General features: G+C 53.9%; 1 protein-coding gene across 1 annotated transcript in view; it reads left to right on the forward strand.

The window, feature by feature from the left end:
• The window catches only part of VSX2 (visual system homeobox 2), a 20,822-nt gene that overhangs the window by 1,264 nt on the left and 4,915 nt on the right, over nt 1–14,643 (forward strand). Inside the window, exons 2-4 of the mRNA XM_014531163.1 lie at nt 30–159; nt 276–360; nt 4,121–4,244. Coding sequence (XP_014386649.1) covers nt 30–159; nt 276–360; nt 4,121–4,244 — 339 coding nt within the window. The remainder of the gene's footprint in view (nt 1–29; nt 160–275; nt 361–4,120; nt 4,245–14,643) is intronic.

Raw genomic sequence — 14,643 nt, forward strand, 5'->3', positions numbered from 1 at the left:
GCCTCCTCCCCCTCTATCCCTGCCCCCAGAGCGCCGGGCCTTGGCCTCTCTTACAACGAAATCTGCTCCAAACCTCGGGAGCAGGGCGACGGCCTGGGCAGGGCCAGCCCGGGCTTAGGGATGGGGTCGACCTCGCAGAAGGCTTCCCGGGGAGTCCGAGCGGGTCCCCGCAGCTCCCCGAGGCGGCCGGGGTGGGCTGGGACCCCGGGTTTGGGGCTCCCGAGCGCTGCCCAGCGCGCCCCCGCTGCTGCCGCATGTCTCCGTCCGCTTCCCAGATTCTGAAGATGTCTCCTCCAGCGACCGGAAAATGCCCAAGTCAGCCTTAGCCCAGACCAAGAAGCGGAAGAAGCGGCGGCACAGGTAAGGCCCCTGGTCTTCCCGTCACCTTCCTGCTCCCGGCCCTGCGTCCCCCGTGGGGGTCGGGTCTCTCGGACTCCGCTTTCGCCGCCGTCATATCTGAGGTCCAAGGCTGCGCCCGGGCGCGGGGAGCGGGCGTTGTTTGGTGACACCCGGGCCCTGGGCGGGCTGCGCCCCGTGAGGACGGTGAGAGGCCGCCAGGGAGGCGCACCGGGCCAGGCTTTCTCCTCCTCCTCTGGGAGAAAGGAAAGGCCCCGCTGAAAGCCAGAGCCACAGAGGGGCTGGCAGCTCCCAGGTGCTTCCAGGCACCTGCACATCCGAGAGCCATGCACGCGGGAAGCTCCCACTTCCCCGCCCGAGCCGGCTCCTCTGCCCTCCGTCCCGGCCGCCTTCCTCTCCCTCGGCCCCTGTGCTCACAGTTCGCTACCGCCTTGCTCCCACCTTTCCCCAAAGCTCGAGCGTGCTATGTGCATCGATGGGACATTTTCGTTAGGCTTCTGCTCTTTCTGTGGTCCTCAAGGTAGCTTCCCTTCTGCGAGCCTCAGTTTCCTTGTCTGTAAAATGGGGAAAGACGGGGGAATGTGTGGACTGGATGACCCCGCCCGCCCTCGCTGGAGTGGAATGGGCTGCACTGGGGTACAGACTAAAAAGGGAGTTTAAAAAATACGTCTTTAAAGAGGCGTTACTGGCACAAAGTTAAAATTCAATCCCTTCCAGAAGCTATATCCTGACAAGCAATCCCCTCACCCCAGGCCCGCAGGCCCCTGGCCATCAGCACCAAGTTCTTGTGTAAATTTACCAGAAGCTTTTAAAGAAAATAAAGCGGCAAGAACCAAACATCGGCCGACTTTCTGCGAGTGCTGCTTGTCCCTGCGCTCACCCGGGGCTGTTTTCCCAAACTTCCCTCTGCGGGGGGCCAGGTGGGGCGCCCAGGTGGGTCCCACGGGCTCTGAGGGCATTTCACCCCACGGAGCTCCCCGCTTCTCCCCCGCACCTCCTTGTTCTTTCACCCCAGTTTGTTTTCAGCCTCATCGCGCCCTTTCTCTGGGCGCTTTTCTGCCTGTCCCTCTTCCTTCACCCTTGGGAACCGCACTACTGACCCCCACCTTTTAAATGGCTCTTCTTGAGCCCTCAGACTCCAACAGGCTCCCGCCTGCCTGCCAGTGAACTTCGGCTTGGTTTCCCCATGACCTTGATTCACTCCTTCTCTCCAGTCAGCTGTTTGTTTTTGTTTTGTTTTCTTTTAAACGGAAACATTTTATTTTGGTCCTGATTCTGGGTCACTTTTTACATCCGTTTACCCAACGAATATTCATTAAGACACCTCTTTTGCACCCACGACATGCCGGTCCCAGGTTGGGTGGTCCTGCCAGCCTCTGAGTCCAGGGACAGGGGACAGGCCACGGGGGAAGGACCGGTCCGCTGAACTGCTTCTGCGCTGGTGCGAGGGGGAAGGAGAAAGGGGCTCCCACGGCAAGAAGAGCCCTGGGGAAAGCATGCCCCGACCCTGGGTGCCCCACAGCGTTTCTGCGTCAGGACGCCGCCCTGTGTGGCACTCGGAGCTGGCTGACCCACAGCCCGAAGGCCATGCCTCAGGCTCCTGGCCCTCTGCCCTCACCTGCCACCCTCTCCGCCAGGGAGACCTGTGGGAGCGTTGGAGGTTCGCAGGGAGCAGGAGGACTCGCCACCTGCCCTAGGTTTCTGGCTATTCCTGGTGCATGAAGGAAGCCGGTTAGTGGAGGGAGGAGAATGGCTACCATGGCCAGTGCAGTTTTTAATTAGTTTTTTAAAAACAACGCAAACGTTATTCTAAGCTTCTCTCGTTTGGGGATTTCAGGGAAGAGATCCTGGAATCTGGTGAGAGGAGACGGGCATCGCTCATTTCCCAGAAACACCCAGGTTTATGGGGGCTGGCAGGGGAGAGGGGATGGGCCAGCAGCCTTGGGGGTCTCGGCTTTTCCTCATCTCTGTACCCGAAAGCTCAGGCAGGAGGTCTGGGTTTCTGCAGAAAACCAGGAGCAGGTTTTCTGGGTCACGTTGTGGGAGCGCAGGGAGGGTCCTGGGGAGCCGGGATTGGCTCTGCGACAGGAATGGGGGGAAGTTTGGGGGATCTGAGGCTTTGTTTTGTTTTGAGTGCGAGCGAGCTCGAGCTCTCCTAAGCAAAGAGTGGACACGGGAAGGGTCTTAAACAACCTACTGTCGGCTCTTCTCTTTGGCTGTGGCCCCCACACCTACGTGCTTACTTCAGTTTCCCGAGTTTTGCAAAGGACTTGCGTGTTTCGATTGTTTATTTTGACATTTTGTGTAGGGGGACCTTTCAGTAAATAGCAAGAGAGAAACAGAATTTCTTCAAAATTCTGAAGAAATAACTTTATTTACATAAGCATTTAATCCCCACCCCCAAGAGGAGAGGAGAAACGATTTAGAATCAAACCAGTCGTTTTCTATAACGAGCAGAATCCTTCTTCCTCACAATCCCCTGCATCAGACTCTGAGACACTGAAGACAAACCAGCACACGGAACGGGGGCTGAACTTTGCGCTTGTTCCTGTGCTGGGGGCGCGTGCGAGCAGCAGTGAGGGCTTCTAAACCCCTGTGCTGCCCCAGAGTCCCAAGTCCCAGAGGCTCCAGCAGGGAAGGTACCGTGTTTATGAGTTGAGTGTGTGGGATCTGGACGCTATTGCCCGCTGGCTTGTGGCTGAGAGAAAGGTCACCCAGAACTTGGTGAAATTAAGGTCTGAAGAAAGAAGACTTTGTGTCTGCAGGTGGATATGTAGTGTGTTTATGCAGGAAAGGAGGTCTATGAACCCCCTGATAGTGGAAGTGAAATGTTATGTGTCGGAGCATATTCTTCGCACATTTTCCTAGGGTGGGTGAGAGGATGTAGCTTTTATCAGATTCTTCACTGCTCAGTGGGGGGGGGGGGCTGTGGAGGTAGGTTATTTCAGGGTCACCTGAGTGCAACTTCCCGGAATAATGGGCCCCCCTAGGTTGCTTCCCCAGCTTGTGTGTGTGGTGGGGGGGGGGGGGGGATGGTTGGAAGGTGGCTCTTGGCTTCTGAGCACTGGAAGAGTCAGGGCGCCCTCCCCCTCATATTCCTCACCCCTAAGATTAGGAGAGCAGCTTTAAGGAGCTGGTGGACCAGGGCAGGTGAGGAGGGCGGAGTGTTGGGTGGTTTGCAGGGGTGGGACATTCAGTCCTCAGTTGCATAAACACTGGGGTCGCAGCTGCCTTTGATCTTCGGGTGAGTGCAGTGTGAAAGATCAACTGTCTGAGAGGAGCCCAGGGAGCAGGTCCTAGCGGGTGAGGCATTTATTTACCTGGCTCGCCCCTCGCCTGTGGCCCTGTGCGTGGCAGGAGGAAGAGGGGCCTTCTGCAGTTTTCTCAGATGTCTATCTAACACCCTTTCCCCACAAGCTCTTCCAGAAAGATTCCTATAATGAGATGCCCCCGAGGGCTGAAATAATCCCCCACCACCATCGGAAGGGCACTGGGGGTCCTCAGCCTTGAAAGAAGAAAAGTCCAGAGGGTTAGGCTGAGTGTGTGTGCGAACACGTGTGCATGCACGTGAGCATGGGAGCGTGTGTGTGCGTGTGTGTGTGTGTGTGTGTGTGTGTGTGTGTGTGTGAGGGAGTGTGTGTCTGATTGTGCTGAGGGCCTGGGTTTGGGGTCTGTCCAGGAGGCACAGGGAAGGGCCGTTCTGTCCTCTCTGGGACAGCCTCGTCCGTTTCCAGGGTCCTGAGTATCCGTTTGCTCCCCGCAGGACGATCTTTACCTCCTACCAGCTAGAGGAGCTGGAGAAGGCGTTCAACGAGGCCCACTACCCAGACGTCTATGCCCGGGAGATGCTGGCCATGAAAACGGAGCTGCCAGAAGACAGGATACAGGTAACAGCGCCCGAGTCCCTGAGTCCCTCGCCTCCCATGTCCCCCACTCTTGGGGACAAGGACAGACCAGCCTCCCAGATACCCATCTCCCACCCCCTGTATGAGCACTGCTTGCCTGGGATCCTGTTCTCATGAAGAACAGCTCCGTACTTGCTGAACACCTACCATGGGAGGTGGGCACTGCAGGGGGACGGGGGCTTAGCAGATGTGGCCTGGCCTGTGTTCTCCACGCAGGCTTGCTGAGGAGCATTTCATAGACTCCGAGGGGCCCTGTGGTGGGAGGAGAAGTTTGGTGGGTCCTGGGTTCTGAGCAGGGGCTCTGTGGTGGCAGCTGTGCCCTATCTGCAGCTGTCTCCTTCAAGGCCAGGGCCCCAGGCCTTTCTGGGTACCTGGGGGTGGGGGCAGTGGCTTCTAGCCCTGACCCTAGACTGTTTCCCTTCCTCTGCTCCCCTTCCCATGAAGTAGTCTTTCCCCCCCCCCTTCTTCCCCCCCCCCCCTCCCCGCCACGCTTCCATCCACCTGAGGCTCCTTCCTCTTCTGACTACCAAGCATCTGGCCCTGCCTGAGCTCCGCTCCTTTACTTCTCTGGGTCAAGCCCAGGATGTGGCTGGACCTGTGTTGTTGGCAGGCCTGGCTCACTAGGCCCTCCTCCTCTCCTCCTCTCCTCCTCTCCTCCTCTCCTCCTGTGTGTTGCGTTCTCACACTTCCGTCCTGGTCCCTAGAGAAACGCAGGTTGCGATGCCTCCTAAGGGGACCTACGCTTTATGAGGACAGTGACTTCGTCCCCACTGCCGCTGTCTCCCACTCTTGCTCCAGTTCCCAGGCCGGAGTCTGTCCCAGAGAAGGCAGTCAAGACGTGTATCTGAAGGGATGGAGGATTAGAAGCACCCTCAGCATCAGCTGCCTGGCGCCTTCGCGGAGGTCTGTGCCAGGTAAAGCAGGAGGGCTCTGCCCGCGGAGGCGAGAGCGTCTGATGACTCCTGTCCCTGTAGAAGCCCGAGGTCAGGCTGTCTCCGCGATCGATCACTGTCCCAGGGGTGCGGTCGAGGGCACGGGCTTCGGCCCTCCTGGACGCCCCATCCTGCAGCCGTCAGATGCACACGACGCCCAACGATTTCTAAGACGTGGCGGGGCAGAGCTGAGCACTCCGATGTCCCTGATCATCATGTGCAAAGAGAGAAACACCTCCTCGCCTCCTCTCCTCCTCGCCTCCTCTCCCGGAGAGTTTGGTCATCACCAGCCACTGATCTGGGCTGAGACGTCCTCAGCTGTGCTGGGCTCGGGGCCTCCCTTCGTTAGCAACAGGACCTTCCCAAGTCCCGAGCCCTCCCTCCCCCCAGCTGGGCAGGGGTGGGCTGCTTTCTCATTTCTCTGGGAGAAGGTGAAGTCTGATGATTTCTAGACTAGGCCTCCCCGAGGAGGAAGAATGAGTGGGAGGAACATTTCCAAAAGATTTGGATTTGCCTTACTGGATGGCAACCTTACATGAAAGCTGTTCCCATCACCTGGGTGGGTCAGAGTAGTTCACCGCTGAGGCTGGGAAATGGGGGGCCTGACTTCCTGAAACCCCTCTGCCCGCATCCCTCCCAGTCACCGTCCCTTGTGTCTCCAGGTTTGATGTGTGTTGGGGGCAGGGGGTGGGGCTAGAGAAGGAACCACCTAAGGTGTGTGGGTGGCTCTGGGCTCTCTCAGGGGAGGACCAGAGAATGGGCAATGAGGCGTGAGCTGCGTGAGCCTTTCTCTCTCTTGGAAATCTATTTGGAATTTTAGTCAATGGCTTTAGACATTGACACTTAACAGTAAGCTCAATTATTCATAATCAGATTATCTGTTTAATGCTTTATCCATGGTGGCCTGGATCCATCCCCCTCCACCCAGTTGGGTTTCAGTGGGTAAGGCTGGGTGTTGATTCTGAGTCGTGTGTGTGTGTGTGTGTGTGTGTGTGTGCGCGTGTGTGTTGTATTTGTAGTGTGTTGTATGTTTTGTGTGTGTGTTGTGTTTGTGGTGTGTTGTGTGTTGTGTGTGTGTGTGTGTGTGTGTGTGTGTGTGTGTGTAAGCCAAGGTCTAATCCAGTTGATGTGTGGAGGTAACCTCAGCCTGGCCTTCATTAGCACCAAGTTGGCTATTAGATGTGTCAGGGCGGGGGGTTGGGGGGGGGACACTGACAAACTCCCCCTGTTGGTAGACCCCCCCATTGGCAGTATTGACCGAAAGGAAAGAACATCTTGTCTCTTGCAGTGGGTTGTCCTACAACCTGTCTGGCTCAGGTGGTGGTGAGTGGATTGTGTGTAACTGTGGATGCTGGGCTTCTTTAAGTTTCCTGGGGGGTGTCTATGGGCTGGTAAATGCTGCCCCCAGAAGGTAGGTGCTGTCAAATAGCCCTGCCTCAAAAAATTTTACCCAGTGACCTGGGAAAGGCTTAGTGGGTGTTAGCATGTCTCAACCACAGTCACAGCTGTGATTTGCAGAGCAGTTTCCGCGTGCCAGGTGTTCTGATATGTGAGGTGTGCAGGAGAGACAGGGAGGCGCGGTGGTTAGGGGCACCCACTCTGGAACCAGACTGCCTGGGTGTGGTCCTGGCTTCGCCAGTTACCAGCTGAGTGACTATGGACAAGTTCCTTTGCCCCCCAGAGCCTCCCATTCCTCATCTGTAAAATGTGGGTGACAGTGGCCCCTGATGATGTGATGTGTTCCAAGCTGTGCCGGGCACATGCCCAGTGCCCACTCGGTTGCAGCTCTGCTCTCATTAAATCCTGCTGGCAACTGGTGGGGACCATTAGCATCCTTTATTACCAAGGAAACTGAGGCAGAACAGCTACCAAAGACCCACAGCTAGTAAGCGGGGGACACAGGGACCTAGGTCTGCATCTGAAGCCCACATGCTCTCCACCTGCCTCGGGTGTGAAGCCTGAGCTCTAACCTGAAGCTGTGGGAAAGCGATGGTGTGAGGTCAGGTGGGGGGCCTGTGTCAAACCTTCTTTATAAAGATAACCAGTGCTCACATTGAGCACCAGGTACAATCTTTTAAAAATCACTCAAATAGCCCTGACCAGTTTGGCTCAGTGGATAGAGCGTCAGCCTGCGGACTGAAGGGTTCCAGGTTCAATTCCGGTCAAGGGCATGTACCTTGGTTGTGGGCACATCCCCAGTAGGGAGTGTGCAGGAGGCAGCTGATCGATGTTTCTCTCTCATCAATGTTTCTAACTCTCTATCTCTCTCTCTTCCTCTCTGTAAAAAAATCAATTAAGAAACATATTTTTAAAAATCACTCAAATAATTACCTCTTCAATGGGGCGAAACCTGAGTCTCCCGCCCCCTGCCCCCAGCAGCCCTTCCAGTGGTAGCCAGTTTCCTTTGTTTCTTCCTGGAGAGAGTCTATGTATGTTCCCAAGAAGTCGGAACACCCAATGAACTGGACAACTATCTCCATTTTACAGATGGGAGCCAGCCGCCAGAATGCAGACCGGAGTCCCTTTAGACTCCGTAGCACTTGCTTCACTGCTCTGCCACCCTTCCAGTCATTTCCTTTAACCTGTTCAGGTGGGAACGATGCATCTAAAGATGGAAAACTACCACTCTGGAGCCAGTCCCCTCCCCCAGCTGTCAGCCAGAGGCCCGTGTGTGTGTGTGTGTGTGTGTGTGTGTGGATACGGGGCGGGGTAGTTATTAAGGCTCCAAGTCCGAGGTTAGACATTCTCAAGGTGGAAGGGGACACGGTTGTTGGACTGGATGTCAGTGACTTGGGTCTTTGTTCTGGCTCGGACGCCACCAGGCTTAGCAGAAGCCAGATCACTTCCCCTCTGTTTCCCATCTGTGAAAAGGAGGGGGTCCCTTCCGGGGGGGGGGGGGCGTCTCAGGATCACCTTCCTCACCGGGTCCCTGGGCCGCCGTTGGTGGAATGGGGGAGCATGACAGGTGGAGTAACAGCCCAGGTGGGCAGCTGGGACACACCCTTTCTGGGCCAATCCGAGTAAACCTCTGCGTGTGCCTGAGGCCTCCTGTCTAATGTCTAATGAGATCCCAGTATGGATGTGAAAAGTCAAACACACCTACTGCCAATCTTCTTTTAATTTAAAATTTTTAATGTGGACACTATTGCAGATGTCCTCCATTTCCCCGCCTTTGCCCACCTCCATCCAGCCCCCACCTTCCCCATACTGTTGTCTGTGTCCCTGGGCTACACATGTATGTTCTCTAGCTAATCCCTTCACCTTCCTTTATCCAGTTCTCCCCCCCCCCGCCCCCCCTTCCCTCTGACATTTGTCAGTCTGTTCCGTGTATCCACGCCTCTGGTTCTATTTTGTTCATCAGTATATTTTGTTCATTAGATTCCACACACTAGTGAGATCATATGGTATTTGTTTTTCTCTGACTGGCTTATTTTGCTTAACATAATAACTTCCTTCTTTTTTACAGCTGAGTAGTATTCCATGGTGTACATGTACTATAGTTGTTTTGTCCACTCATCTACTGATGGGCACTTCTTGGGCTGTTCCCAGATTTGGGCTATTGTAAATAACGCTGCTCTGAACATAGGGGTGCATGTATTCTTTCTGATTGGTGTTTCAAGATTCTTAGGATATAGTCCCAGAAGTGGAATCACAGGTCAAAGGGCAATTCCATTTTAAATTTCTTGAGGAAACTCCATACTCTTTTCCGCAGTGGCTGTACCAGTCTGCATTCCCATACCTCCTTCCCATCTTTGTTTCCCTGCCAGCAAGCCAAGCTCTGAGCCTCAAAGTACTCATTTGTAAAATAATAATAACAATATTTCCCCACCTGTAAAAATAGGAGGGGGGATCCCTTCCTGGGAGGGGCCTTCGCATTTAATGAAAGTATTGTTATTACTGGCATTATAAGTACTTACTATTGTCCCAGATATAAAGTGCTTGCCATGCCCTGTTTCAGTAAATCCTCACAACAGCTAGATGAATTAGATGCTCCTACACCCATTTTCTGGGTGTGGAAAACGAGGGGCTGAGAGGTGAAGTAAGCAGTAGACTGGATTCAAACCCAGGACTCAACTACCATCCTGGGAGAGGGGAACGTGCATGCCTACCTCCATCAGCTGGAATGGTCCGTGGCAGCAGCAGCGATGGGGCAGCCCCTCTGTAAAGGGCCACTTCCTCTGCCCTCAGGCTTGGCGGGCACGCAGTTCCGTGCTCTAAGGCTCTCTGGGTTCGGGGGAAGGGATGCTGTGCGTTGTTGGGGGAAGAAGAGATTCCAAGTCTCCATATCAGACTCAGACCTGCGGTCCTCGTTGTGTCCCCGCAAAATGCTGGGCCTGGCATTCTGGACGCCCCTGCCAGATGTCAGCTCTGGGCAGAGGAAGTGGGTTTCCAGACTGACTTTATTTCCTCTGTGAGGCCACTCCTTCCAAGAATGGTCATATCGGGTGTACCTGTACATTCACTTATTTGGTTCCTGGATTCCTTTCTGACAAAAATTATACTTATTTTAATGCCTACATGGCAGGGATGTGGATGTGCAGTGAACTGAGCCCACTCTCACCCCCAGTCTTTGCAGAGAATCCCTGGTGTTTGGAGTCTCCGGCTAGCACTGCTTGATTCTGCCTTTTTTCTTCTTCTTAATATTTTTATTGCTTTCATAGAGGAAGGAAGAGGAAAAGGGAGATAGAGACATCAATGAGAGAGAATCATTGATTGGCTGCCTACTGCACATCCCCTACTGGGGATTGAGCCTGCAACCCAGGCATGTGCCTTTGACCGGAATCGAACCTGGGACCCTTCAGTCCGTAGGCTCTATCCACTGAGCCAAACCGGCTGGGGCTGATTCTGCCTTGTATAAAGTGGTCCCTGCCCAAGGGAAGGGAATGAAGTTTGGGGAAATTCTATTCCAGAAGTTAGAAGACAGGCACCCAGGAGGGAAAAGGGTTGCAGTGTGTCTCAGCCTGGGACTTTTATTAGAATCACAGCTGCTTTAAAAATTTTATTTTATTTTTCAATTACAATTGACATTTACTATTATACTAGTTTCAGGTATACAGCATAGTGGTTAGACATTTATGTAATTTGTGAAGTGATCCCCCCCCCCATAAGTCTTGCACCCACCAGACACCATATATAGTTATTGCAGTATTATTGGCTATATTCCCTAAGCTGTACAAAATGGCAGTTACAAAGTAGTCACAGAGCATCTTATTAAAGTATATATATTTTTATTGATTTCAGAGAGGAAGGGAGAAGGAGAGGTAGAAACATCAATGATGAGAATCACTGATCAGCTGCCTCCTGCACGCCCCCCACTGGGGACCGAGCCCGCAACCCCGGCATGTGCCCTTGACGGGATTCGAACCCCAGGACCCTTCAGTCCGCAGGCCCACGCTCTATCCACTGAGCCAAACCAGATAGGGCCGTCGGTGTGTTTTTAAAGCTCTGCAGGTGATTGTGCGCAGCCAGTGTGAACACGCTGGGTCAGAGACTCGGGAAAGGAGTTTCTCTGTTTTGAGTGGGTTAATATGAATGGAAGAAAGTGGAGTTGTGGGTGACAAGATGGGATAAGGAACAAATGACTTGCCAGGTGTGTAGGGATTGATGCTGCCTGAGGCTCCCAGGACGAGTGAGCAGAGCTGCCCCCTAGTGGACATGAGGGGCTGCAGCAGGGTCAGGCTTCTCAGCCTGAAGCTAGAACTGGAAGGGGTGTGCTGAAATATGGTGTCAGAAGTGCTGAGTGGATATGGAATGTGAAGCCGTTAAATCACGCCAGCAGCGGGCCCAGATTAATCAGCTTCCAGCTAGAGGAGAGGGAAGAAGCTGGGCGAATGCGATGGAAACTGCCGTATGGCTGACAAAGCCAGGCTGGATGGCATGGGGCAAGGTTAGAGGGCCGGGTCTCGGGTAGCCAAGGACCCAAAATGTGCAAAAAGCACCTGATTGTGCAAGATGTCTCCGTTAGGGGTACAATCCTGGAAGGTATGCAGAGGTTTCCTGGGAGATATCCGAGGGAAGGAGTCCTGGGCATGTTGTCCTGTGGGGATACAGGGATGGGAACTTTGCCAGACAGGAGCCGTGTGGTGACAGCAGAAGCCACGGCTGCTCAGGCTGGTTTCCCACATTCGAGAGAAAGAGCTGATAGTTGCTGGGCTGCCTGACGTGTGCCCTCGTGGCAGAAGAGTGCCCCTTCGGGAAGAAGCCTTCCCAGGTGCAGTCCACCCTTGGAGGCACAGGGTCTCAGGCCCTCTCTGCCAGCTGTGGAGGCACCTGCCAGAGCAGCTGCTGGCAGCCAGAGGCATCCTACCTGGGCTTCCTCAGAGCTGCTGGGGCGTCACCTTTGCGGGGAAATACACGAGGAACCCAGGCTCTTTCTGGAGCTGGAAGATCTTCTCGACTCATCTTTGCTCAGGACCCCAAACCTGGTGACCCCTGGTGTCACCTTTGGGTCCCTACTCGGGAGCTCCGAGTCCTCAAGGGGGAGGCAGGGCTCTGGTCCTTGTTGGAGGTTTTCCTGAAGCGTCCTGGGCCCAACTCCCATGAGGAGGAGCAGTCTCTTCTAGAAAGTGGAAAGTCAAGGGAGTGAGCGGGAGTGGGACGGAAGGAATATTTGGGGCCTGTCGGGACCAAGAGACCAAGCAGGAAAAAGGGCCCAAATGCTGCGAAGGAATCTGAGAGGTGCGAGATGGGAGGGCCTGGCTTTATGTGAAAAGTGTCGCTGGCCACTTGCTGGAAAGCAAAGCCTCATCTCATTGCACATTTACCTACAGAATTCACCCAGCATCCAGCCAGAGTGTGTTGGTTCTTACTATGTGCCAGGCATTTCCCAAGCACTAGTTTGTTCAATTTTTACAACAAACCTGCGAGGATATCACAGGCAGATGAGGAACTGAAAGGCAGAAAGGTTAAGAAATGCATCCAAGGTCACAAAGTTGGAGGCAGAGCAGGGATCTCCAGCCTTGGTTTTCTAGCTCCTGATCACAGCACCTGTCAGGGCTCCGCAAGGTGTTCTCTTGCATTTTGGGCCTCAAGGGAGCAATGTAGGGAGCGTTGCAGGGGCATTTGCCCCCCCCCAACTCCCCCACACACACCCCTAGTTGTTGTTGTTGTTCTTATTATTTGTCAGTCCAGCCTTACTAAAGGGCATGTGGAGGAGGCCAGAGGGGCAGGCAATGCCACTGATGGACCCTGCCCCTGGGCAGAAACTCCCAGACTTTCTGTGATTCTCCTGAAATAATAAGTAGCATTTATTGAACACCTTCTGTGTGACAAGTACTGCTTTTAGGCGCTTTCACTTATTTCATTAATCCTCAAAACAACCCTGAAAAGTAGGTATTCTTATTTTACGTCTGAAGCAGCTGAGACTGAGAGAAGGCAAGTAACTTTGCCCAAGATCACGCAGCAATTTTTGTCAGAGCTGGGAATTCCAGTGCAGGACTGGCTGACTTCAATGCTTCTTGCACATTTTTAAGTCCCATGAACACATGCTGGTTGCTTCCAGGAAAGGAAGAGAAAGACAAATATGAAGAGTGGTTAGGGTTAATTCTAACCCCTTGTCCACTTCCCTCCAAGGCATCATTGCCACAGCTTCCCTGCCAATTGTCCTTAAAAGAAATTGTTTTGGCTGTTCAGGTTCCTCCATAAATTGGAGCAGCATCTGGTCTTTGCAGAGAGCCAGGCATTCCAGGAGCTCATAACCCAGGGTCCGGATGATTCCTGGTTTGACGGCCAGCTGGCACCAACTCCCCTGGGAGTGTGTAGGCAAAGTCTGATCTGCAGAGCAGTTATTCATTTCCCCAAATTAGGAGACCCAGGAAGATGATTCTTTTTAGAGGCCCCAGATATGATCTGAATCCCAAGTTTGCACCCCCTTCTTTTTTTTTAATCCTCACCTGAAAATATTTTTCCATCGATTTTTAGAGAGAGTGGAAGAGAGAGGGAAAGACAGAGAGAAATAACGATGTGAGAGAAACACATCGATTAGTTGCCTCCTGCACGCGCCCCGACCAGGGCCCTGCCTGGGGAGGAGCCTGCAACCGAGGTACGTGCCCTTGACCCAAATCAAACCCAGGACCCTTTGGTCCGCAGGCTCACACTTTCTCCACTGAACCAAACTGGCTAGGGCTGCACCGCCTGCTTTAGTAATGATGCTGTGTTCACTTGAAAGCCAGCCACCATCTCCAGCACTGATGCTCATGGGATCCCGAGGAAGCCAAGGCAATGCGCCTTCCCAGGCACCCACACTTAGGGAGGGAATCTGCCTTTCTATACCCCACAGGCCTTTCTCCAGAATCTGTAAATCCAAACTGTGCTGGAAATGAACAGTTCTGTCGTAAAGTTGGAATCGAAACTCATTAGTGACAAACACCAGACTGGACCTTCTATTTCTCTCTCTTAGTGTGAATATAAGGCTTTAGTGCAGAAATCAGAGTTGATGAGTCTGACTATGGTGGTGCTGCTGCTGCTGCAGGGTGTTATGTAACATGTGGTCTATGCATCACCCATTATTTTTAAAATCCAAAACGTTCTGGAGTCTGGCCCCACACGCTCCAGTTAAGGGGTGTGGCCTTGTTGTATAATGCAGGAAGGTCATCTCCTGATCAGGAAGCAGGTGGTTTACTTAGATTCATAAAGAGAGCCCTCCCAAGCCTCCAAGTGGTCAGACGAGGCGCCTGACTTCCATCACCCGGGGGCTCATTCTCTGCTATCTTCTCTGAGAGGTGGATGGAACCAGAAGTAGCTTATCCCTGTATGTGGATTTTTCCTCTGTGGGAGAAGGCAGCTTGAGACAAGTGGGTACTTGGAGAGGGTGACCAAGTGTAATGGGAGGAAGATGGCACAGGACAGGGGTCTCGGGCAAATCGCAGGCCCTAGGTAGGGCCTACAGTGGGCAGAGCCTGCAGGTGGTGCTGGGGGAGGTGTAAACAGCATAGAGCTAAGCCAGGACCCTGGCCAGTCAGCCCCACTCATTGCTCACCGCTGTCTGAGCTTTAGTGCACAGAGCACAGCCATCGAGTGGCCTTCAAATGACAGAAACCCTGTCCTTGGCAGGTGTCGCTCAGGGCTGTCTGGGTCAGGACCAGGGGGAGGCCCTGCACGTTGGTTCCCAGCCCCCCAGGAGGGCCCCGGCAGATGGGCAGGTGCCAAAGCCGATGGTATCAACGGTGCGACCCACCCTGAGTGGGACCAGCGATTGTTTTCTAACAGAGCTGGCCAGTGTCGAGGTGGAGTGGCAGCGGACGTCGAGGCCGCGTCTTTTCCATTTTCAGAGATTCCAGTTATTTACAAATGAAGAAACACACATTCGGGTCAACTTAAAGTTGTGCGTGAACGGTGCGGTCTTTCTGCAATCCTTCACAGCGTGTCTGGGACCGCAGGCTGTTTGGGGGAAGCGGGGATGCGAGGCGAGGCGTCTGGGGCGCCCCCTACCGGCCACGGCCGGCCACGCT

Source organism: Myotis brandtii, unplaced genomic scaffold (assembly GCF_000412655.1).
Source record: "Myotis brandtii unplaced genomic scaffold, ASM41265v1 scaffold793, whole genome shotgun sequence".
Lineage (NCBI taxonomy): Eukaryota > Metazoa > Chordata > Mammalia > Chiroptera > Vespertilionidae > Myotis > Myotis brandtii.